General features: G+C 58.4%; 1 protein-coding gene and 1 long non-coding RNA gene across 5 annotated transcripts in view; both read left to right on the top strand.

Annotated features, from left to right (window-relative positions):
* The first annotated feature begins 9,681 nt into the window (after positions 1-9,681).
* Positions 9,682-14,953, top strand: LOC111090924. Its single transcript, XR_005373276.1, has 3 exons — positions 9,682-10,908; positions 12,784-12,895; positions 14,420-14,953. It is a non-coding gene; the product is annotated as an uncharacterized LOC111090924 (long non-coding RNA).
* Positions 14,954-16,102: 1,149 nt separating this feature from the next.
* The window catches only part of RNH1 (ribonuclease/angiogenin inhibitor 1), a 9,679-nt gene continuing 641 nt past the window's right edge, over positions 16,103-25,140 (top strand). The window contains exons 1-8 of one of the 4 annotated variants that reach the window (XM_038562921.1): positions 16,103-16,210; positions 21,162-21,279; positions 22,499-22,669; positions 23,085-23,255; positions 23,738-23,908; positions 24,058-24,228; positions 24,318-24,488; positions 24,567-24,737. In XM_038562921.1, the coding sequence (XP_038418849.1) occupies positions 21,194-21,279; positions 22,499-22,669; positions 23,085-23,255; positions 23,738-23,908; positions 24,058-24,228; positions 24,318-24,488; positions 24,567-24,737 (1,112 nt within the window). In that variant the 5' untranslated portion in view covers positions 16,103-16,210; positions 21,162-21,193. Of the gene's footprint in view, positions 16,211-19,832; positions 19,899-20,121; positions 20,146-20,842; positions 20,868-21,161; positions 21,280-22,498; positions 22,670-23,084; positions 23,256-23,737; positions 23,909-24,057; positions 24,229-24,317; positions 24,489-24,566; positions 24,738-25,140 lie in introns of those variants that run through there. The other 3 variants (XM_038562920.1, XM_038562922.1, XM_038562923.1) reach the window with 3 other exon arrangements.

The following is a 25,140-nucleotide window of genomic DNA, read 5'->3' as shown; positions in this document are numbered from 1 at the left end:
ACAAAGTTGTCCCAACAGTACTGACTCTATTGCCAGGCTGTACTTTCTAAATTTCTGGGATTTCTTTATTTAGAACCAGACGTTTGTAGCTTTTCCTGTTGTTCATCCATGTTGCCCACCTGCCTCCCGCGGCCCCTCTGGCCATCAGTCAGCACGATCCATCCCATTAACCAGAGAAAGGACAGAAACCACATGATCCCCTCGAGAGTTGCAGGAAAAGCATTTGACAGAATACAACATAAAAAGCACAGAATGGGTTTTGAGGAAATGTCTATCAACAGAATAAAGGCCGCTAGGAAGCCCCGCAGCTGACGTTATCCTCAAGGGTGAAAACCTGAAATCGTCTCCCCTGAGCAGGAACAAGCCAAGGAGGTCCCCTCTCAGTGCTGGAAGTCCTAATGTATGTAGTCAACAGACAGGAAACAGCAGAGGTTCCACACCTGGAAGGGGGACATCACATTGTCCCTATTTGCTGAAGACGCGGCACTAGAAACTGGAAACCCGAGAGCCTCCACCAAAACCTGTTAGAACTAAGGTGTGAGTTCAGGAGCGTTCAGGGACACAGAACGACCCTACAGAGCTCAGTAGCCTCGCTGTGTCCCGACAATGAGCCTCAGGAAGGAAATTAAGGACATGACTCCCTTCTCGGGAGCATCACAGAGGACAAAGTAGTTAGACTGAATCGAGGGAGCGCGAGACTCATGCGCTGAGACCCTCCAGGCTCTGGGAGGCCGTCCTGGGCTTGTGGGGCGGGGGCCTCAGCTTGTGAAAATGTCCGCAGTTCCTGAAGCCACCCTCAGTCTCAATGTCACTCCTATCAAAGTCATGGTGGCAGATCTTAGAAATAAAAAAAAAAAAAAAACTAACCCTCTAACATCCGTCCGCCCCCATGAATGACCCCGGACAGCAAGTCAGTATTGGAGAAGCAGGACAGAGCGGGACGCAACACTTTCCTATTTCAACCGATGTCAGAGATGCAGGATGAACCAGCGCGGTTCTTGGCCCCGGCTGGCTCTGTGGGTGAAGCACCCGACTCCTGACCTCGCCCCCGGTCCTGATCTGGGGGTCATGAGTTCTAGCCCTAGGCTGGGCTGTGGACGAGGCGTGGGGCCTACTTAAACAAACCAGACCCACGGGGGGTGGTTCCGGCATCAGCTGAAGGAGCAGGATCCAGAGCCCGGAGGGAATGCGCTCTGATGTGGTCAGTGATCTTTTTTAAAAATTTAATTTAAATCCAATTAATTGACGTAGAGTGTAATATTAGCTTCAGAGGTGGAATTGAGGGATTCAGTTGGAGAGAACACCAGTGCTCGTGACATCACGTGCCCGTCCCCCGTTACCCCATCCCCCGGCTCCTCTCCCCTCCGGCGACCCTCAGTTTGTTTCCTATGATTGAGTCTCTTTTTCCTCCCTCTCTGTTTCCATGTTATTTATTTTTCCTTCCGTTCTCAGATGTTCTTCTGTTTTGCTTCTTTAATTCCACGTATGAGTGACACCACACGGTCATTTTCTTTCCCGACTGACTTATTTCACTTAACACGATCCCTCTAGTTCTGTCCGCGTCATTGCAAATGGCAAGGTTTCCTTCTCTTTGATAGCCGAGTGACATTCCAATCGATCTGTCCGTCCGTCCGTCCATCATCTATCATCCATCTCCATCCTCTTTATCCATCATCTGCCCGAGGACACCGAGGCTCCTCCCACAGCGTGGCTACAGTGGACCCAGCTGCCGTGGACACTGGGGGGCAGGTGCCCCTTAGGAGGCATCCGTGTCTTTGGGGTAAATGCCCAGCAGTGCCACTGCCGCTCGGGGGGGCAGCTGTTTGTCACTCCTTGAGGACCCTCCGCAGCGCTCTCTGGGGCGCCCGCCAGCCCGTGTTCCCGCCCGCAGTGTAGGGCTCCCCTTCCTCCTCATCCTCTCCTACACCTGCTGCCTCCTGTCCCGTTCATGTCAGCCCATCCTGGAGGTGTGACGTGCTGACCTGGTGTCGATCTGACCCGTGTTCCCCTGAGGCCGAGGGAGGAGGAGCATCTTTTCCTGGGTCTGTTGGCCATTTGTATGTCCTCTTCGGGGAAATGTCTGCGCGTGCCTTCTGCCCATTTCTTGACTCGATTATTTCTTCTCTGGGTGTTGAGTTTGAGAAGTTCCTTACAGACCTTGGATACCAGCCCTCTGCATGATAAGATGCTTGCAAACATCTTCTCCCATTTTCTTGGTTGCCTTTTGGTTCTGTTGAGTGTTTCCTTTGCTGCAGAAGCTTTTTTGTCACGATGAAGCCCCAATAGTTCATTTTTGCCCCTGTTTCTCCTGCCGTTGTTGCAGGGTCTCTTCTGGCTCCACGCCAATCTTAGGACTGTTTGTTCCAGCGCGGTGGAAAATGTTGATGGCATCTTGGCAGGGATTGCACTCAGGGGTGCCCTGGGGAGCGTAGACATTTTCACAATATTTGTTCTTCCAGTCCATGATCACAGAACATTTTCCCATTTCTCTGTGTCTTCCTCCATTTCTTTCATGAATGTTGTATAGTGTTCAGAGTACTAATCCTTTGCCTCTCTGGTTAGGTTTACTCCTAGGCATCTCATGGCTTTTGGTGCAACCGTAAATGGGATTGACACCTTAGTTCCTCTTTTTCAGTCTCGTTGTTAGTGTGTAGAGATGCCACCGACTTCTGGGCATTGATGGTGCCTCCTGCTGCACTGCCGAATGGCTGTGTGAGGTCTAGCAATCTTGGGGTGGAGTCCTTTGGGTTTCCTATGTACAGTATCATGTCATCTGCTAAGAGGGAGGGTTTGACTTCTTTTTTGACAATTGAATGCCTTTTATTTCTTTGTGTTGCCCGATTGCTGAGGCTAGGACTTCTAGGACTATGTTGACTAGCAGTGGTGAGAGTGGACATCCCTGTCGTGGTCCTGATCTTAGGGGAAAGGCTCCCAGTGTTTCCCCATTGAGAAGGATATTTGCTGTGGGCTTTTCGTAGATGCTGAGGAATGTTCCTTCTATCCCTCCATTGTGGAGAGATTTAATCAAGAAAGGATGCTGTATTTGTCAAATGTAATTTCTGCGTCAATTGAGAGGATCATTTTGCTCTCGTCCTTTCTTTTATTTATGTGGTGTTTCATGCTAATCGATTTGAAATGTTGAACCGCCCTCGCAGCCCAGGAATAAATCCAATTTGGCCGTGGTGAGTAACCCTTTTACCGTATTGTTGGATCCTATTGGCTAGTATCTTGGTGAGTATTTTTGCATCCGTGCTCATCAGGGATATTGGTCTGTAATTCTCCTTTTTGGTGGAGTCTTTGGTTTGAGGATCATATTATTGCTGGCCTCATAGAAAGTTTGGAAGTTTTTCTTCCATTTGTATTTATTGAAAGAGCTTCAGAAGAATAGGTATTAATTCTTCTTTATTTTTTTTTAATTTTTTAAATTCTTCTTTAAATGTCTGTTAGAATTGCCCTGGGAAGCCGTCCCACCCTGGGCTCTTGTTTTTTGGGAGATTTTTGATGACTGCTTCAATTTCCTTGCTGGTTATGGGTCTATTCAGGTTTTTTTTTTTTTTACTTCTTCCTGTTTCAGTTTTGGTGGTTTATATATTTCTGGGAATACATCCATTTCCTTTTTTTTCAAGATTTTATTTATTTATTCATGAGAGACACACAGAGAGAGGCAGAGACACAGGCAGAGGGAGAAGCAGGCTCCATGCAGGGATCCTGATGTGGGACTTGATCCCGGGGCCCCTGGCCAAAGGCAGATGCCCGACCATGGAGCCATGCAGGTGTCCCTATTTAAAAGTTTTGTATTTATTTATTTATTTGTTTGTTTATTTATTTATTTATTTATTTTTAAAGATTTATTTATTTATTCATTCAGAGAGAGCGAGAGAGAGGCAGAGACACAGGCAGAGGGAGAAGCAGGCTCCATGCAGGAAGCCCGATGTGGGACTCGATCCTGGGTCTCCAGGATCACACCCCGGGCTGCAGGCGGCGCTAAACCGCTGCGCCACCAGGGCTACCTTAAAAGTTTTATATTTAGACCTATGATTCATTTTGAGTTAATCTTTGCAGAAATTATGCAATTCAGACCAAGATTCTTTGTTTTTTTTGTTTTTGTTTTGCACGAAAATACCCATTTGCTCCAATACTATTTGTTGAAAACACTATCCTTTCTCTAGTGAATGGTCTTTCTCCCTTTGTAAAAAAAAAAAAAAAAAAAAAAAAAATGGCGTTACCCTTATTGCTCTTGGTTTATTCTGGGCTCTGGGGTCTGTCCCATGGGTCTATGTGTCTCTCCTTCACCTATGCCACACTGGCTCCATCGCTACCACTTCAGAGTCAGTTTTAAAATAAGGTAATGTGGGATCCCCGGGTGGCTCAGCGGTTCAGCGCCTGCCCTTGGCCCAGGGCATGGTCCTGGAGTCCTGGGATCGAGCTCCGTGTCGGGCTCCCTGCATGGAGCCTGCTTCTCCCTCTGCCTGTCTCTCTCTCTCTCTCTCTCTCTCTCTACGTCTATCATGAATAAATAAATAAAATCTTTAAAAAATAAAAAAATAAAATAAGGTAATGTGATGCTCACACCTTCACTTTTCTTCAAAATTCTTTAAGCTGTTCCAGATTTTCCATCTTTGTGCCTAAGTTTGAAATAGCTTACCTGTATCTACAGGAAGTCTTGCTGGGTTTCGAGTGGGACTGTGATTAATCTACAGATCATTTAAAGAGAACTGATGTCTTTACTATGTCAAATCTCTCAATCCCTGAACATGGTATGTCTCCCCATTTATTTAAGTCATTTAACGTGTCTTCAAAATTTTGCAGTTTTCAACATATAGATCCAGTGCAGGTTTTCTGTAGATGTCTACCTGAGTATTTGATCTATTTTGGAGCTATTGTAGATAGCTGTCTTTTAAAAATAAAGATTAAAATTTTAATTTTAAATTTCTGCTGTCTAAATGTGGTTTTTCTGTTGCGATCGTGCATCCCAAGACCTCACCAAAGTTATGTATTGGTTCTCCAAATTTTTCTCATAGATTCTTTGGGATTTTCTAATCGTGTCATCTGTGAATACACAGTTTCATTTCTTTCTTTCTCACGTTGGGTACATTTATTAATTTTTCATTGGAGTGCCTTGACTCTCAGTATGATGTTGAATGAGACTCATAAGAGTAGATTTCTTTGTCTTATTCCTGGTTTCAGCGAGAGCATCTAGTGCTTCACCATTACGTGTCACGTAAGTTGCTCTATGTTTCTGTAGATGCCGCGTACTGGTTGAGGAAGTTCCCCTCTCTTCCTATTTTGTTGGAAGTTTTTTTTAAATCATGAATAGGTGTTGGGTTTTGTTAAATGCTTTCTGTATCAACTGATAGGATGTGTGAGCTTTTTTCTTTAGATCATTAATCTGACAGATTATAATGATACATTCTCAGCTGATGAACCGATCTTGTATTTTCAGGATAAATGCCACTTGGTTGTGCTGCATTATTGTTTTTATATATTACAGCATTTGAATCCACTATATATATATATTTTTTATTTTATTTATGATAGTCACAGAGAGAGAGAGAGAGAGAGAGGCAGAGACACAGGCAGAGGGAGAAGCAGGCTCTATGCACTGGGAGCCCGATGTGGGATTCGATCCCGGGTCTCCAGGATCGCGCCCTGGGCCAAAGGCAGGCGCCAAACCGCTGCGCCACCCAGGGATCCCTGAATCCACTATATTTTTATTGAAGATTTTAATGCAGCTCATAGGGATATTTGACCGTGTTTGCCCTTTATTTCCTTCCTTCCTTCCTTCCTTCCTTCCTTCCTTCCTTCCTTCCTTCCTTCCTTCCTTCCCTTCCTCTATTCTTTTTTCTTTCTTTCTTTTATACTCTTAAGTCAGGGTACCAGGGAAATGCTGTCCTTAACATAATTTGGGACATATTCTCTCCTGTTCTGGAGAAGACTGCATATGATTGGCATTCTTTCTTCTTTAAATGTCTGTCAAAATTTGTCATTGAAATCATCTGGAGGCCTGGAGATTTTTCACTGGGGGTAACTACAAATTCAATTCTTTTTTTTTTTTTAAGATTTTATTTATTTATTCATGAGACACAGAGAGAGAGAGAGAGAGAGAGAGAGAGAGAGAGAGAGGCAGAGATACAGGCAGAGGGAGCAGGCTCCATGCAGGGAGCCAGATGTGGGACTCGATCCTGGGTCTCCAGGATCAGGCCCTGGGCTGAAGGTGGCACTAAACAGCTGAGCCACCTGGGCTGTCCACAAATTCAATTCTTAAAAATTGTTATAGGGCTGTGATATTGTGATTTATAATAAATACGTTTTTGATCTTCATCCCTAAACGCTTGGAATTTCTAAGAGCAAAGGGCACATCTCTTGTGACTGTGGCTGGTCTCTTGTCCTCAGTTCCGGAGATCCCCCAGAGCTGTGGAGGTAAGGTGGGCATCCCGTCTTACGTACCCAGCCCCTACCCACCACAGCTGGGTGTATGTTCATGAGGGGACTTTGGGAAGGCCCTAAGGATGGGGGCTGGAGGCCAGGGCCAACCAACTGTGATTGGAGGGTTGGAGCCTCCATCAAAACTCAAGGAGGGGGAGGGGTCAGAGGGCTTCCAGGTCAGTGAACTGCCTGCCCAGGCCCCTGGGCCCCGAACTCCAGGAGGCAGAAGGGACCAGGGACCCCTGCAGACCTTACCCCACGTATCTCTCCACCTGGCCTCTCATTCAGTCAATAAAACTGCGATCCACTTGGTCAGCTGGTCTCCTGAGGTCTGTGAGCTGCCCCAGCAAATGAACGAAACCAGAGATGACCCTGAGGACCCGACTCCATAGCCGGTCAGTCGGAAGCACAGGAGACAAGCTGGTTGGTGTCTGAACTGGGGGCTGTCTTGTGGGAGTGCGTCCCTCACCCGCAGTGCTCTCTAGACTGGAACGGGGTTCACCTGCTGGGACGCCGGTCAGTGCATGAGAACTGGGTTAATTCCTCGCTAATGTGGAGACACGTGCACGCACACACTGCAGGAACTCCTCCAGTTCTTTAGTTCATCTACAGGGAGTTGGCACGTGTGTGGTTTTGAGAGTTGTTCCACCTCGTCTGGGTTGTCGAACTTCGGTGCGTAGCGCTGTCTGTGTTTCCCTTCTTACCCTTTCCATATTTACCTGGGTTGTATTCATATCCTCTCCTTCCTAATGTTGGGAAATTAGGTCTTTCTTTGATTATCTCTGTCTTGCTGGAGGTTAATCAATGTGCTGATAAAAAGCAACGTGGGGAAGGACGAGCACCGGGGACCGTTTCTACCCAGTTCACAACATACCGAGTGGCTCTGTGTCCTCGGGAATGCGGACGTGTGTGACTGAAGGTCCACGTGGGGTAACAGACGCGGATCAGGCTGGAAGCTACCTCCACGGTCCCAGCTGGTGGGACTGGCCAGGTCTCCCAGGGGCTCCCATCGTTTTCTGAGGTCAGAGTCGGTCCTGGGGTTCATTGTCTGAAAATCACTGTGGATCTAAACGAAAGCCTCGATCACAAAGCATGTCTGCACGTCTGCGTTCCACGTATGTCCGTCTGCATTCCACGGACGTATGGAAACACCAGGCCTTAGGACCGTGCTGCCTGAGCCTTGGATTGCGGGTCGTTTCCTTCTGTTGTGTGTAGATGTTGCCTACGGGTTGCTCCTAGCACGTGCATCCTTGAGTGATGTACTGTGGCTCCCGGAGGGTCGAGCCCGAGCAGGCATCGCCGCTGCAGGTGTCCAGCACTCCTCTCACACCAGCACCCGGACTCAAGTCATCACCCGGGACGAGGCCCTAGCTCGGCCAGGTCACTAAAGCTCCCCTTCCCACCCAGGCTATGGCCCGTTAGGTGGTGGGACACATGGTGTCATTGTGGTTCCTGCTGTTTCCAGGATCGGGTGAGCTCAGGGCAATGTTCTGGGCTGGGTCCTGAGACTTGCTGATGTTGGGCACACGGGTTGCACCCCAGCTTCTGCCCCCCGGCTCCTGTCCACAAGGAGGCCGCCAGCCTGAGAGCAGAAGACGGAGCTGGCGAGTCCTGCAGCTGGGGTGGGGGGTGCGATGCTGGTGCCGGAGGCGCCTTCAGGGGGTCCCGGCCCCGGTGCCCACAGCCTCTACCGTGCGCTTCCAGGGCTGGGGGCGGCTTCGTGTCCTGACCCCTCTTACCCCAGGTCGTGCCCCACAGGGTGAGGACAGGGTCCTACACCATGTTGTGCGTGCGCGGGCACCCCCACCCAGGAGAGTCTCGCCGTCCTCCTGCACAGCCGCTGGGCCGCCAGGACCCCCCACCCGTGCCCAGGAAGGCAGCCGCCCGCCTGCTGCTTCAGTTGCCCTTGGCACCCACATCCCCAGGGCGCGATGATGACGAAGTCCCCGTCCAACCATTTCACGGGAGGGTGATGTGACCCCGCACCGGGAGGGTCATGCAGGGCACTGGCTCTGCCGCTGGGGATGGGCGGGTGAGGAAGGCTGCTGGGTGCTGAGCGGGCCACCCATCCCGTCCCTCCTCCAGCGGGGCCCACGGAATCCTTCACGCTGCTGCCGGCGGGGCGACGGTCCTCCCAGCTTCCTGGGGAGCGTGACGGTCAAAGCCTGCGAGTTTGTGGCCAGTTTGTCAGGTGTCCTCCCGTGCTTGGGGCACTTGGGAGCACCACCCCGTGTCTGTGGGGTCTCCACGCAGCTGCGTCACAGCTTGTGTGCCACCGTCAGGCCAGCATGAAATCACCCCCGTCCCCAACGTGCCCACATGACATGCTGTGCACTTGGTGCATCTGTGCAACCCGCGCGGCCGCCCGCGCTGTCCGTCTCCTCCTCCTGCGATTCCCTTCTGACGAGGGCACAGGAGGTTTGAGTAAACCTCTGGTTGATGATGGAGTCGTTACTACTGGCTGCATCCCTTACCTCCACTGCCTTTGTCTCAGGTTAGCATGATTTTTTAAATTTGAATTTTCTCGCCATTCTTAAATAAATGCATTTATTTAAGGAGGCACGTCTCATGGTTTCCCACATCAGGCCAGCCAAGGGAGACACTGGATGCGCACCTCCTCCGGGAAGCTGCGTGGACGCCGGGAAGCGCGTGGAGAGAGCTCAGGCCCCCAGGTGGCCGGGGAAGGACTGCGATGCCCCTGCACGCTGTCTGTCTGCAGGCTGTCTGTCCGCTGAGCCACCAGGCCTGAGCCACCAGGCCGCTCACTCCCTGCTGCTGGGGGCGCTGGAGTCAGTTTGGCGGATTCTTCTGGAACCACATATGGTTCTCTGCGGAGATAAGGTGGCCGCCCGGCCTTGGAGGAACGGCTGAGCTCCTGGGCGACCGCAAGGCCCCTGCTGGCTGGCTGCCCACGGAAGACGAGAACATGAGCCGGTCCATGCGGCCCTCTTCCTGCGGCACCCCCGGGGTGGCTGCCGAGCGGAGGAAGCACCCCGGCGTCTACACCACGAGTATTACTCCACGGGAAGGAACGGGAGCCTGGCACGTGTGCGCCCCCGAGGGTGCGGTGCCCCGGGAGGGGGTGGCACAGAGGCAGGTGGGGGCTGGGCGCTCTTGCTCATGCCCAGGCTCACGGACAGAGGAAGCCGAAGGGAAGGCAGGTGCGGGTGCACGAGGGGCGGCCGCGGGGACAGACCCGGGTGGGGTCGGGGGTCGGGGCCGAGGTCGGGGTCGGGGCCTCGGGGGCGCACACGTCCGGGACAGAAGCGCAGCAGTGGGAACACGCAGGCGAGGCCGCTCGTGGGGCCTGCACAGAGTCGTCCACTCAGTGCTGTCCTCCTGGAAGTACAGACAGATGGACAGGCGGAAAGGAGGACTCCCCCTCAGTGGAAGAGCCCGCGGAGGGAAGCAGGGGCACTGGGGGCGCAAACCTCAGTGGGTTGTCCTCTGATGGCAGAAACAAGACCAAGACATCAGACAACTCCCATCCAGGCCCGAGTGTAGACCCGTGCGGAAGGACGGGGGAGGGGGGATGCTCCCCGCAGAGGGAACAGGACGGGGTCCCTGCAGACGGAGCAGGACGGGGGCCCACGGAGGGAAGAAGGGGGGCCCTGCAGCTGGAACAGGACGGTGTCCCCGCAGAGGCTCACACCTGCTGGAGAGGTTCAGGGGCCCTGCGGGCCTCGGGTTCTGTGCTCAGACACGCGGACCCCGTGGAGGGGGGCTGCAACCTGCTGGGCCTCGGCCCTCGGGTTTTCTGGTTATGACTCCAGCGCGGTCGGGGCGGATCGCTTCAGTCTTACTACCAGATGCACAGATCCTGCTGTGTAGATGTGTCATATTGACGGAAGGTTTGATGCGAGGCTCTGGATCTGCCCCAGGCTCTCTAGCTCTACCTTTGGCCTCCTGGGTGAAGAAGAAAGGGGGAGGCAGGTAAGGTGATGGGAGGCATTAACCGCAGCCCGGGTCTCAGGAATCCATGTGAGTCCAGGGCTGGCCTCTCCCCGCCTCTAACCGCAGTAACCGGAAGCCACGGCCCCATAGCGGAGTCGCGTGTGCAGGGTCACCTCACGCAGTGGGGCCCAGGACCTCATGTGACTAGGTCCAAGCTCCCCAGACATGTAGCCTCCGAGTGGGCCCTGGGGGCTCATCTGTCACACAGCCGTGCGTGCCATCCCCAGAGGAGGAGCTGGTCCCCATAAGACCCTTCTGTCCCCACAGGTGGGTGACTGCCCCCCAAATCATCTTTTTTGGTGTTTAGGACTTCCTTTTTTTTTTTTTTTTAAAGATTTTATTTATTCCTGAGAGACCCAGAGAGAGGAGAGACACAGGCAGAGGGAGAAGCAGCTCGGCGCAGGAAGCCCGATGTGGGACTCGATCCCGGGACCCGGGGTCGCGCCCTGAGCCACAGGCCGACTCTCCGCCGCTGCGCCCCCCACGCCCCGACTGTTGCAGGCGCGGCAGGTAGTCATGGTGTCATCGGTAAGCGGTGAATGCCCTGATTACGCCGGCACAGGTGGCGCCCACGGCCCGGCGGCCTTCCCCTGCCCAGGGGAGCTGGTCCCACAGCGCCGTGGGAACCGGGGGGGGGGGGTGGGCAGAAGAGAGGAGATGCTGGAGGGAAGACGCTGCCTCAGTGAGGATGCTCTTGTCGCACGGTTGTGCAGCCTGTGACGACGCACCCCCTGCCGGGGGAGTCCTGTGCCCTGGAGGGGCCGGCGCAGTGAGGGGTGTCGAGCCCCACTGGCTTCGTGCGAGTCCACCCCTCTGCTGGCCTCCCTGGGCCCCCAGCCACTGGCCTGACCCGTGATGGCCTTTGCCTTCCCTGGTTGACAGTGAGGCCCTGGTGAGCCCAGGGGGGCGGCTGGACCCCCTCCCCACGGTAGTAAATGTGCACCAGGTGTGATCCTCCCCACTACGCTGGTAGCCAAATCCCCGGGTGTCTCGGGGCATCCCCCAATTACTGCCAGTACATCTACCCACCTCGAGGGGGTTCTGCTCGGTCCTCTCCACCGGTGACCAGCCCAACGACGTCCTCAGGCCCTGGGGCTGACGCCTGGGGTCTCCCTTCCTCTTCCCTGAGAGCCAGCCCGTCCCCACCATCACTCACTGCGCCTCCAAATCCCCCTGGACGTCCTGGGCCACACCTCCATGCCCTTCACGTCCGAGGGATCCCCGGCTCTCAGAGACCCTGTGTATCGGGGCCCGAGAGACAGTCTGCACAACCTGCAGGTCCACGTCTCCCCTTGCTGGGCCCTGGGGCTCCCAGGGAACAAGACACTTGGCGGGGGACTTTGATGGAGGGCCTCCCAGCTGACAGAGGGGCTCCAGGGGATGGGGGCTCCTGGGGGATGTGGGCGCTCCTGGGTGGTGGGTGGGGCTCCAGGAGGACACGGGCTCCACAAGGATGATGGGGCTTTGGGCAGGAGCTCCCAGGAGATGTCGGGCTCCTAGAGGGAGGAGGAGCTCCTGGGGAGCAAGGAGGGCTCTGGGGGGGTAGGTTGGCTTCCAGGGGATGAAGGGGGTCCAGGGAAATGGGGGCATTTAAGGGGAAGTGGGGGGCTCCAAGAAGAAGGGCCTGTGCCTCAGAAGCCTATGAGGGCCCTGAGGGGGAGCCTGTGGAAGGAGCCCCAGCATCCACCCCAACCAGGCCTAACCAGGGTGCCACACTTCGCTCTGCCTCCATCCCCTCTTCCTCCTCATCCTAAGTGGGGGACGGCCATGATCCCCCCATGGCTTCCTGAGGTCCTCTGAACTTCATCACAGAGATGCTGCCCCTGCGGGGGGTGGGGGTGGTCTACACCTCGGCCCTGACACTCAGGCAGGGGCGGCTCAGAGCAGCACTGAGGTCGGCTGCGGCCATAATCAGTGTGAAGTTCCCTGGTGGCATGAGTGCCCCCAGAAAATGCCTGTGTCCTAGACAGAAAACCTGTTCCCCTTTCTGGGCTCCTCCCCAAGAGGCTGGGGAGTGGCCCACATCAGCCTGGGTACCCGGTGGCGACTCCAGCTTGCTACCCCCAAGTCAATAACTCACTCCCAAAGGCACAGATTATGTGAATCATATCTGTTTCTCAGAAATGTCTATTTCTGGGCCCCCCAAGGCCTTGGAGCATAATCCCAAGCACAGGTTGCATTTTGTGATCTTGAAAAGAGGAAGGTGGCCCCGTATCCTGAGATGGTGAACAGAGGCTCAGGTCAACCCCCGGCTGGGAATTAGAGCCAGCCCTGGGTTAGGACAAAATACACACACCTGTGTGTCGTGACCAAGCCAGGCAGCGAGGAAGGCTCAGCCCATGAGCTCGCTCTGCTGACTCAGAGGGCAACAGCCGGGAGGCTGCCCAGCACTTTCTCCCGCAGCCCAGGGATGGGAGACAAGAACGAGCTTCAGGAACTGTGCTTAGGAAGATGGGCCGCAGTAAATTCTCCAGGCTATTGGTTGGATCCTGGAAGATCTACACCACAGATCAAGGTAAGCAGAAAGGAGACCAGCCCCAGTATGAACGGAAGCTCAGTGGCAAGGGATCCAAACCCACCGTCGGGATTGAGGTTACCTGGTGACTGCTGGTGCTCCTGGCCTAGCAGTCGCTCCAACAGGGGACAGTATCACCCAGTACCGTCCAGTCGCCCAATTCTCTACAATTTCTTTTTTTTTTTTTTAAGATTTTTAAAATTTATGATAGACCTAGAGAGAGAGAGAGAGAGAGACAGGAGGAGGGAGAAGCAGGCTCCATGCCAGGAGCCCGACATGGGACTCGATCCCAGGACTCCAGGATCGCGCCCTGGGCCAAAGGCAGGCGCTAAACTGCTGAGCCACCCAGGGATCCCCTACAATTTCTTTAATCACAAATACGCAACACTCGATCAAAAGTAATCTGGCAAAAAAAAAAAAAAAAAGTAATCTGGCATACCAGGAAGTAAGACGAGATGAAGAACAGTTGACCCCACAGAGATGCAGATAATGCCATTATCAGACAGGGACTTCAGAATAATTGTACTTAAGGTACTCAGTTAAGTACATTGTCAAAGACAAGAGTACCTAATTTGGTTAGGGAGAGACTTGGAAACAAAAATAAATAAATGGAAATTCCAAAAGAAAAAAAATAAAATAACTAAACCTAAGGATGGGGTTGACAAGAGATCCCACACAGATAAAGAGAGAATTGGTGAACTGGAAGGCTGGTCAAAAGAAATTACCTGGACCGAGACAGAGAGTCAAAAGGATCGAACATCTAGTAAAGAGTGTAAGAGACTCATGCGTGGGATAGAGTGCAAAGGTCGAGTGTATGTTTAATTGGCTTCCTACATGAAGGTCAGAAAGAGCACGGGGTGGGGGCGCCTGGAGGGCTCAGCGGTAGAGCGTCTGCCTTCGGCTCAGGGTGTGATCCCAGGTTCCTTCTGCCTCTGTCTCTCACGAATGAATAAATAAAATCTTTAAAATAAGTGAGTAAATAAATAAAAAGACAAAGACATAACTGGGAGAATCAGGTGAGATTGAAGATAAAGACCTAGTTCCCGTGAATCCTCGTGGCCCAGGGGCCGTGTCCCATGCAGGAGGGGCTGCAGCCACACGTAGGGTGCTAACCCTCATGCTGCGCCTCACGGGGCGTCTCGAAGCACATCCCTCCACGTTCCTCACAGGTTCTCGTGTCCCTATGGGTCATCACAAGTGTGACCTGACAGCCTCAGGGCCACTTATTGTAAATAGTTTTCTTTATCCTTAACAAGAATCTCAGGAAACAGATCTAAGAGCTTATGGCATAGAAAAGAACAAAATGAAAGTACATCATTTTAGCAGCTTTCCAAAAGTGTAACTCTTGCGGGAGGGAGGGGAGCCAGTCCCAGAGTCAGCCCAGGAGGGCGCTGCTGGTGTCCGGTGATGGATCCTAACCCTAACCCAGATTCTACCTCAGAGTGCCTCGTGCGTGCAGCACACACTTGCATCAACAATATTTAGAGCCCAGGTGTGCGAGGATTTACCTGCATTATGTCGCAGAGCCCTGATCGCTCGGAGCCAGGGACATGGTGGTACTAGTGTCCCGATGAAGACGACCAAGCCTAGACGCACAAAGGGTGTGCCCCTGAAACCCCGGGTCAGCTGGGTCCAGCATCTCCTTTAAAGACCAGCGGGAGAGCAGTTTAATGCAGCCGGTGATTGGCCCTGGCACGCAGTCCCGTTTGCAGACGTCATCCCCCAGAATGTCAGCTCTGACCACTGGGGTAGCCCACGGCCTGCCCTCCCGCCTGCACCCACGACGTTGGTCCGAACGTTTATGTACCAGGGTCCGTGCTGTTTATTCGTCTAAGAACATTTCCAACCGGTGCTGTGCTTGTTTATTCACTCTGGGCACGGGCCCAGCAACCTCTGACCAATATGGCCCCTATACCCGAAACGACGCAGGAAACGGGGACAGCGAGCCAGGGAACACGTGGCAGCAGCACCACGCGAGCAGCACCACATTTCAGCAAAACAATTGCTGCTGGGGGAATCCCTGGGTGGCTCAGTGGTTTGGTGCCTGCCTTTGGCCCAGGGCGCGATCCTGGAGTCCCAGGATCGAGTCCCCCGCCGGGCTCCCTGCATGGAGCCTGCTTCTCCCTCTGCCTGTGTCCCTGCCTCTCTCTCTCTCTCTCTGATAAATGAATAGATAAATTAAAAAAAAAAATTGCTGCCGGGCCCCTGTAATGCCTGCCGGGCCCCTGTGACTCCGGCCGCCCTCCGCAGCACCCACCTGCCGCCCTTCCTCCTTGAGGCACCTGCAGTGCTGCTGGCCACAGGAGGCCAAAGGGCGCTGACATCAAGTCTAGAAGTTGATCACGGTCAGTATACTAGGTCTAGGGTACAGGAAAGTGAATAGTATAAACAATTTCTATTAAAATTGGCCACATTCTAGCGCTTCGAGAAGTCAGTTCTCAGGAAAAGCCAGTTTTCCTTGAGCACCCGGTGCTCCCTCCTGCCGCAGCGGACACGGGCGCTCCCGGGCTGGGGGCGCTCTGGCGCCGTCTCCTCACAGGCCGCTGACTCCCCTGGGGGCGCGCACCCCCCCCACCCCCCGCCCCGGCCCGGCCCAGTGCTGAACCTCGAGCACCGAAGCACAGCCGCGCACAAAGGGCTCAGACAAGTGTTTATTGCACGAATGCATTTGAAGACACAGGATTATTCAGAGTTTCTGCCGTTAGATAAATGGAACAGCGCCCAAAGATGACAAACGTTGCTCCAACGAATCTCACAAAACCACCCTTGCGTCTGTCCAGCCCGGCACCACCGAGTCGGGGCTCCGCAGCGGACCGCCGTGCAGCGTCCGGCCTGCACCTTGCTCCACGTCTCCCAGCCCAGCCCCCAGCCCGGTGACCTTCATGTCACTGCCTGGGCCGGGCGTCCGAGGACACCTGCCCGGGCGGGACGCGGGGAGGGCGGCGCTGGGACCACCGCTCCGCCCGGCCGCCAAGTGGGAGCAGCGAGACCCCAACTCCGGCCACGGAGGCCCCGCCCCCTGCGAGGCCCCGCCCCTTGACTCCGCCCCCGCGACCCCAGGCCCCGCCCCGCCAGCCGGCACCCTCCTCATGCACAGCCCGGGTCCCAGGCCCCGCCCCCGCCGCTCAGGCCCCGCCCCACGCAAAGCCCCGCCCCCGCCGCTCAGGCCCCGCCCCGCGAGCCCGCGCCCGCCCACGCAAAGCCCCGCCCATCGCCCAGGCCCCGCCCCCTGCCCCGACGCAGCAGCGAGGCCGCGCCCTGTCAGGCCCCGCCCCCGCCGGTAGCCCGCCGCTCCTCGCGGTCCGTCTTCTGGAGGTCAGTCACTGCCGCGGTCCGTGCCCGGGGTCCGCTCTAAACGGCGCCGACCTTGGCCGGGTCGTCTGTGGACGCGCGCCAGGCACTGCTGTGGCCATGCTGCCCAGGACAGACTTGAAGCGCTCTTGGAGCGACACCGGGGGGCGGGGTGCCGGAGAAACGAGTGCCGGGAGAGGGATCGGGGTGCGGCGGGGGCTGGGGGCGCGCGCCGGGCTGGGGGACGGGGTGGGCGGGGCCTCGCGGCTGTCGGGGCGCCGCGGTGACGTCAGGGCGTCCAAGAGCGCCCCTGCGCGTGCGCACCTGCCGCCGGCCTGCCTCCCGGGGCACGCTGGGAGTTCCGGGTCCGGGGCGCGCGCATGCGTGGTCTGCGCCTCGGGGGTTCCCCTCTGCCTTCTCGAGGTGCGGCCTGACCCCTGTGTGTGGTCGCCCGGCAGGCGGCGCGAGGGCTGGCTCAGCCCACATTTCCCCCAAGTTGGGTAACTCGCCGCCTACTCCCCAAGGACCCCCCACCCCCAGGGAGGACCCTCCCGGGTCGCCGCGCGGGATGCTGGGCCTTGGGCGTGGCCGCCCCTCCCCCCCCCCAGCATCCCGGCCCCGTCCGGTCCCGCGGGAGCCCTGCCGAGAGCTGGGGGCGAGTCGGTGCGGAGGACGGGAGCGCAAGTGGGACGGCACCGAGGAGCCCGGGCGGCCCCTCTAGGACGGTGTCCCGGGGGCCTGCTGAGAAGCCTCCGGCCTGAAAATCCAGGTGCCAGCCTGCAGAAATGGTTGAGCGACGTGGATGCACGGTGTGGTCGTTAAAGTTAGGCCTGCTGGGGCGCCCGGGGCGCGGGGGTGGAGGCCTACGGCTCAGGGCACCATCCCATCCCCATCCCGGAGTCCTGCCCGGGGATCCCTGCTCCTGCTCTCTTTCTCAGACACACAGAATGTCAAAAAAAAAAAAAAAAAAAAAAAAAAGGTTAGACTGTTACATGTGGATTAGTGTGCCTGTATATTTGTGTATACATTGTATACATTTCTCTTCTTTGGTGGAAAATACAGCGGCTCCTGCTGCATCAGTGTCCTCCTGCTGCCGTCACAGGATTTCTTCTCTTACAGTTCTCTAGATCAGAAGTGGGACGTGGGTGCTAGAGGGACAAGTCAAAGCATCCAAAGGCCTGATTCCCTCCAGGTTTTCCAGGTCATCATCTGCTTCTTGGCCTTTTCCAGCTTAGCCACGCCACAAGGACATCTGCCTCCATGCTCACAGCTCTCGGATTTTCACCTTTTTGCCTCCATTCTATAAGGACCCTCGTGGCTGCTTTGGGCATACCCAAGTAATCCAAATGATCCCTCCATCTCAAAACCCTTAACTTAGCTACCTCTGGAAAGACCCTTTTGCCATGTAAAGTAGGGATTTGGATGTAATCATCTTTGATCATTATTCTGCCTACCATTACTAGTAGCTTATTATTATTATTATTATTATTTTAGATTTATTTATTTATTTATGATAGAGAGATAGAGGCAGAGACACAGGAGGAGGGAGAAGCAGGCTCCATGCCAGGAGCCCGATGTGGGACTCGATCCTGGGACTCCAGGACCACGCCCTGGGCCAAAGGCAGGTGCTAAACCGCTGAGCCACCCAGGGATCCCCTATTATTATTTTTCTTAAATGTGTATTGTGCATACAGAGGAGCAGGAGCTCATACATAGATGTCAGAGCCTTTGTGTTTCTGGAAGGCGGGCAAGCTAGGGCCTTTTATTTTCTTATTTCTGTCTTCTGGTTTTCCTATAAAGGGTACATAGTGCTTATGTGATAAAAATCATGTTTTATAGCAAAGGAAACCATCATCAACAAAGGTTGAGAGGGCAACCTATGGAATGGGAGAGGTATTTGCAAATGACATACCTGATGAGGGGTTAACGTCTGAAATATATGAAGAGCTTAACACTAAAAAACAAAACAAAACAAAAAACCCCAAACAAATAATCTAATTAAAAATGGGTCAAGGGGGTGCCTGGGTGGTTCAGTCAAGTGCCAAACTCTCGGTTTTGGCTCAGGTCATGATCTAGGTCACAGGATTGAGCCCCAGCTCAGGCCTGCATTCTTTGTGAACTCTCCTTGACATTCTCTCTGCCCAACACCCAACCCCTGTGCTCGCTTGCTCTCTCTAATATAAATATTTAAAAAAAATGAGTGAGGATCTGTACAGACGTTCCTCCAAACAAGACACCTAGATGGCCAGCAGACACATGGAGAGATGCTTCTCACTCACCGTCAGGGAAATGCAAATCAAAACCACAGTGTGTTCCCACCTCTCACCTGTCAGAATGGCAAAACTCAACATGACAAGTATTGGTGAGGATGTGGAGCAAAGGGAATGCTTATGCGGTGTTGGTGGGGGTGAAAATTGGTGCAGCCACTGTGGAAGGTAGTGCACCATACAGTCTAGTAATCCTATTTTTTTTGTTTTTGTTTTTGTTTTTTTGAGGATTTTATTTGACAGAGAGTGAGAGCAGGGTGAGCAGCAGAGGGAGGGGGAGGAGCGGGCTCTCCAGGGAGCAGGGAGCTGCTGCTGGCCTCCATCCCAGGACCCTAACATCATGACCTGAGCCAGAGGCAGGTGCTTCACTGACTGAGCCACCCAGGTGCCCCTTCTGGGTATTTGCCTGAAGAAAACAAAGCCACGTGAAAGCTGGCTGGAGCTGCGCTGCAGCGGAGGCCCCCTCCACCCGAGGCACCTTCCACCCGCGCCCACTGCTTCGCTCCGTTCTCCAGCAGCCTCAGGCTTCAGTGGCTTCTGCACAAACCGGGCACCGTCCCTTTCCTGCGTGAGGGTGGAGGGGGCCTCGGGGGGGCCCCTGGCAACTTGGCCTGCTCTGAGGGAGCTCGTGGGGGGCCTGGGGAGCTGGCCTCTGCCCGCTCTCTGCATCCAGGCTGCTCTCCGCCCGCCCCATACTCGTGGCCCAGGCCTCCCGTCGGTTGGCGCCCAGCCAGGACTGACTCAGCCAAATAGCCTCCCAGATTGAGTAACCCAACCCTCATTTCCGCAAAGAACGCGCTCCCCGCCCCGCCCCGTGATCACAAAGATGGTGCCGGGCGTGCGTGGGGCGCCCTCTCCGCTCGCACCCGGGCTCGCCCTCCCACGGCCGCCCCCGCCTGCTACATCCCCGTCATCGGCGCTGTTAATATAGTTTTTAAAGATTTTATTTATTCATGAGAGACACACGGAGGGAGGCGGAGACCCAGGCAGAGGGAGGAGCAGGCTCCCCGCGGGGAGCCCCACGCGGGACTCGATCCCGGGACCCGGGGTCGCGCCCTGGCCTGCAGGCGGCGCTAAGCCGGGGTCCCCCGGCGCTGTTACGTGGCTTCCTGCACTCCGCGCGCGGGCCGTGGGCTCCGTGGGGCCGGGGAGCCGCGAGGGCCGCGCTGAGTGCCCGCGTGATGCGCCCGCAGCCGGGGTCCCCGCCCCACGGGCCCGGGCCGCGAGCCGCCGCCATCCGTGCGCAGGACAGCGCCCCCGGGGCGTCCGGGTTCCCCCGCTGCGTCGGCCCCTCCACGCGGGAGCGGCTGTCCTGGCGGCGGCGCGGCCCGGGGCTGTTTGTCGCCGACCCCGCTGGGCAGCTCCTGCCCCCCGCCCCGCCCCGCCCCGCCCCGCGACGTGCTGCGCCCGCACCCCTGCCCAGCGGAAGCGGCGGCCGGCGGCGGGTGAGCGGCGGGGGGCGGGGGGTCGCAGGGGGCAGCGGGGTTGCAGGGGGGAGCGGGGGGGGGCGCGGGGTCGCAGGTGGGGGGCGGGGGGTGCTGCGGGCGACCAGAGCGGCCGCTTCCTCGCACCGCGGCCCACGTGGGCCCGGACACCTGCGCAGCGTCCGGCGCGCGCGGAAGTTGGTGGCGGCCGTGGGCGACCTCGCGCGGACCCCGGCGCGCCCCCGGCCTTCCCCCGCGCCCCGCGCAGGTAACCGCGCTGCCGGGCCTGGGGCTCCGCGGGCCCTGGACGCCCCCTGGACGCCGTGCGGCCCGGGGGGGGGGGGTGGCTCAGGCCGAGGGCGCCCGGCCAGTTGTCACACGGGAAAGCCGTCCGCGTCCCGTTGGGGCCCCAGGGCGCAGCCCAGCTGCCGGCCCCGATCCCGGGAGAACCCGCGGGACACGGCGTCTTTGCGGGGCGAGACGGGTTTTCATGGGGGCCACCGAGGGATCCGTGACCCCTAGAAGTGCCCCTAGTCCCCAGGCCCAACCCGGAGGTTCCCCGGGGCCCGTCGGTGGGGTGCTGGCTCCTCCCACGCGGAACCCCCGGGGACCCCAGGCCCCTGGTGTCGGGCTGGCCTGGGAGAGAGGGTCCCTCCGGTCCCGGTCCTCAGGCCCTTCCCCAGTGATGACTAAGGGCTCCGGGTCGCGGATTTGCGGACCACACCCTGGGCCCGCGGGCGCGTGTGGGGTTCGCTCCCGGGGGCAGCGGGCTGGGCACGCCCGGGGCCCCTGTGTGCGGGCTGCGGGCGCCAGGGCCGACCCCCCCTGCTCCTCCCCGCCCACGGGCTCTGAACTCGCGGCCGCACCCCCCAGCACCCGCCCAGCCAGGCTCAGGCCACGTTCCTCCACCCGGTGTCCCAGGCGCAGCCGCCCGCGGGCCTGAGTCCCTGTTTGTCCCTCTGCGAAGGGCTGGGAGCGGTGTTGTTTCAGGTGTGACACGTCCCGGGCTTTCTGTTGCCCTCGAATGGACCCCGGTCCCCTCCGCCCTTCTGCAGCGAGGCCTCCCCTTCCTCCAGCCCCTCCTTCCTTCGGGCGGGGGCGCCCACCCAGCGCCCTGACACTGGGTCCCCCAGGGGGTCCGCGCCACCGAAGGCAGGAGACCAAGCGGGAACGGGGCCAAGGGGGAGGCTGTGGCTTCCGAAACAGCAGCACCCGTGGGTCCTAGGAGGGCTGCGGTGGTCAGACCCCGGGGGCCCTGCTAAGGTGTCCCCCCCTCCCGTCCAGGACCCAGTCCAGGACCCACTCCACCTCGAGCCATGAGCCTGAGCATTCAGTGTCAGCAGCTGAGTGACGCCCGGTGGACGGAGCTCCTGCCCCTGATCCAGCAGTACGAGGTGGTCAGGTAGGCGCAGCCTGGCGCCGGGCCCCACGGGAGGGGGTGCAGTCCCCTCCTGCTGGGTGTGGGGCCGCCCCCAGCCGCCCGCCGCGCCTTCCCCGGGCTTGGCAGGCGGGAGCCGGGGGCCGCCGCCTTCCCTCCACCTACCCTAGTGCGTAGGTTTACGGAAGAGCCACAGGGATGGCGAAACAGGGCCCCCCCGTCGCCTGGACGGGGATGTCACCAGCTCTGCTTTAATTTTTTTTAAAGATTTTCTTTGTTTATTGAAGAGAGACCCAGAGAGGAGGCGGGGACACCGGCCGGGGGGAAGCGGGCTCCCTGTAGGGAGCGCGATGGGGGACTCCATCCGGGACCGGTTACGCCCTGGGCCGAAGACGGCGCTAAACCGCGGAGCCGCCCGGCCGCCCCATCACCAGCTCTTCTGCTTGTTGTGTCCCCCAGGGCCGGGCCTGCGGGTGCAGAGGGTGGCACCTCCCTGTCCTCGCCCGCCCACCTGCGACGTGAGGCTGCTCCCTGTCTCCGCCCCCTCCGGGCTGGGGCAGGGGGTACTGGCGGCCCCTGGGGCGCCATGGGTTCGCCCCTGCGGGCACCTTGACCGCCTCTGCACCCCGGCGCCCCCGTGTCCTGGTGACGGGTACACACGTTGGACGCGAGGCCTTGAGAGCTCTCGTGCTGGTCATGGGGGTCTCGGAGAATGGTGGTTGCTGGGCCTTTGCTTAGTTGGGATCTTTGATTTCCTCGTCCCTTCCACTCTTACCTGTTGCCGTTCTTTTGTGGGCAAGAGCTGGCTCTCCTCCCACCTGTGCGTGTCGAGGTTTTCACTTGGCCCCGGGTTGCACGCCCGTCTCGGCGAGACCCTCCGGTTTTGTCCTCTATCTAGCGCTCCTGCGGTCGGTTTTCCCCTCGAGCTCGACCAGAGCTTTCACTTGCTCACCGCCTCCCAAAGCGAGCAGAGTAGGTGCCCCGACGTGGATCTGCGCACGTGCCAGGGTCTTTGACAAGCTTTCCAAGACGATCCCTATGCTTTTCTGTTATTTATTCATTTAAAGTGGGCTCCACACGCAGCGTGGGGCGTGAACTCACTGTCTCGAGGTCGAGTCCGCCTGAGCCCGCCGGCCGCCCTGTTTCATTTTTAAACGTCTTGGTTGTGATCTACCGTGTGGAGTTCTTGGCCCACGAATGGGCCGGGACCCGCCGTGTGAAGTGACCAATGTCCCTTCCACAGGCTGGACGACTGTGGCCTCACGGAGGTACGGTGCAAGGATATCAGCTCTGCCCTCCAGGCCAACCCGTCCCTGACTGAGCTGAGCCTTTGCACCAATGAGCTGGGTGATGCCGGTGTGCACCTGGTGCTCCAGGGCCTGCAGAGCCCCACCTGCAAGATCCAGAAGCTCAGGTGAGCCCGTAGGAGCCACACGGTCCCAGGTGCTCAGCCCAGTGCAGGCTCAGGTCCGAACGGCGGCTGCGGCTGGGCAGGAGGCAGCACGGGGCTTCAGCCACAGGTCCTAGGGGAGGGGTCTTGTCCCTCGGGGTGTGCACACCACCCAGCCCGCCTGTCATTGCTGGGCTCCCTGCCAGCCTCCCTGGGGCCTGAGGTGCACGTGAGCAGCCCCTCGTGCTCTCCGTCCTCGGCCTGGGGGAGAGGAGGGGCGTGCCTTCTTCCAGGGCCAGGCTTGGGGGCCTCCTGTGGGCAGGGGCGGCAGGGGCAATGGTGGCTCCTGAGGACAGAAGGGCGACTTGTGCGGGGGCCACAGCTGATGGGGGCCTGCTGGCTCGTGGGGACCCTGCTGATGGGCAGCTGGGTGCTCCAGCCTCCAGAACTGCTGCCTGACGAAGACTGGCTGCGGGGTCCTGCCTGCCGTGCTGCGCTCCATGCCCACCTTGCGGGAGCTGCACCTCAGTGACAACCCGCTGGAGGACGCAGGCTTGCAGCTGCTGTGCGAAGGGCTCCTGGACCCCCAGTGCCACCTGGAGAAGCTCCAGTGAGTGTGTACCCGCCACACGGGCCACCCCTAGCCCCGCACCCACCTGTCCCTGTGGTTTTGGCCGAGCCCCTGCCCCAGGCAGCCCCTGCCCCAGCACATTGGCTGCAGGGAGCTCCGAGGCAGGGGCGCTCCGGGACCTGCAGATTCCTCCTCTGACGTGGGAGCCCCAAGCTGGAAGCCGGCCTGGAACCCCCACATCAGGTGTGGGGCGGACTGGCCACCGCGAGTGTGGACGGGCTCAGCGAAGGAGAAGGAAGCCAGATCCAGCTCCGGACACTGCTCCAGCGGATCGCAGGCTTGGCGGGGGGCTCGTGGGGGTGGCTGGCCTCCAGGAGGCTCAAGGAAGTGGCCCTTAGCCATGGCTGTGCTGTCCCCGCCGAGCAGCCCTCCGGTCTCAGGGCCCCCGCATGGCCCGGGGCAGGAGAGGAGACCCGGACAGTGCCCGGCGGCTGGAGTTCCTGACACCTGCCCGTCCCCAGGCTGGAGTATTGCAACCTGACCGCCGCCAGCTGCGAGTCCCTGGCCTCGGCGCTCAGGAACAAGCAGCACTTCAAGGAGCTGGCGGTGAGCAACAACGAGATCGGTGAGGCCGGCGTGCGGGTGCTGTGCCAGGGCCTGGTGGAGTCAGCCTGTCAGCTGGAGACACTCAAGTAAGCCACGGTGGGGCTGCAGGGGGGCTGTGGGGGGGGGGGCTGTGGATGGATGGGGTGGGGAGGGGGCTGCGGATGGATTGGTTGGGGAGGGGGCTGCGGGGGGGCTGCAGGGCCCCCCCGCCCAGCCAGGCCTCCCGTGCCCCCAGGCTGGAGAACTGTGGCCTGACGCCGGCCAGCTGCGAGGACCTGCGCGCTGTGGTGGCCTCCAAGACCTCACTGCGGGAGCTGGACCTGGGGGACAACAAGCTGGGTGACCAGGGCATTGCGGTGCTGTGCCCCAGCCTGCTGCACCCCAGCTGCCAGATCAGGGTCCTGTGGTGAGTCGGCTCCGCCCCGTGCCCGCCCCGTTGTGCCCTGAGGGCCGAGGCCTGGGCAGTGTCAGGAGGTGACTGTCCCGCCCCCGCAGGCTCTGGGAGTGTGACGTCACCGCTACGGGCTGCAGGGACTTGTGCCACGTGGTCAGCACCAAGGAGAGCCTGGAGGAGCTGAGCCTGGCGTGCAACGCGCTGGGGGACGAGGGCGCGCAGCTGCTGTGCGAGAGCCTGCTGGAGCCCGGCAGCCGGCTGCAGTCCCTGTGGTGAGCGCAGTGTGGGGGGGGGGGGGGCGGAGCTGTGCTCCGTCCACAGGGCCCTGACCACGTGTCTGTGTGCCTCAGGGTGAAGTCCTGCAACTTCACGGCCGCATGCTGCCACCACTTCGGCACGATGCTGACCCAGAACAAGCGCCTGGTGGAGCTGCAGCTGAGCAACAACAAGCTGGGGGACTCCGGCGTCCGGGAGCTGTGCCAGGCGCTGGGCCAGTCGGGGACCGCGCTGCAGGTGCTCTGGTGAGCGCGCCTCCCTGTGCGCATGCTGGTGCGCGGGGCCCGGGCCCTCTGCCCCGCTCCTGCGGGTCCGTTCCGCACGTCCTTCGCCTGCGGGGTCCCGGCTCCTTCGCTGGACTGGCCGCTGGCTCGTGCCCAGTGTGGGGGCCTCTGCGGCTCTCCTGACCTCGTTTCCTCCGTGGCGCCCGCGGGGCCCGAATTGGGCTGCCCGCGCCGTGTTTTGTCTGTTTTCTGCATGGAGTTCCGCTTGGGGCTCGGGGCTGCCCGGCCGTGCGGGGTGGGAGGGGCCGGGCCTGCCCTTCTCCGGGTGTCCTGGCCGAGTGGCCGAGTGGCCGCTGCACCTGCAGGGGAGCTGCGTGCACGTCTGGCCTCGGGTGGGGCCGCCTGCCGGGTCTCGTTGGGAACA

This window comes from Canis lupus, chromosome 18 (genome assembly GCF_011100685.1).
Source record: "Canis lupus familiaris isolate Mischka breed German Shepherd chromosome 18, alternate assembly UU_Cfam_GSD_1.0, whole genome shotgun sequence".
Classification (NCBI taxonomy): Eukaryota; Metazoa; Chordata; class Mammalia; order Carnivora; family Canidae; genus Canis; species Canis lupus.
Note: the sequence above shows the minus strand (reverse complement) of the source record. Positions and strands in the feature narration are given on the sequence as shown.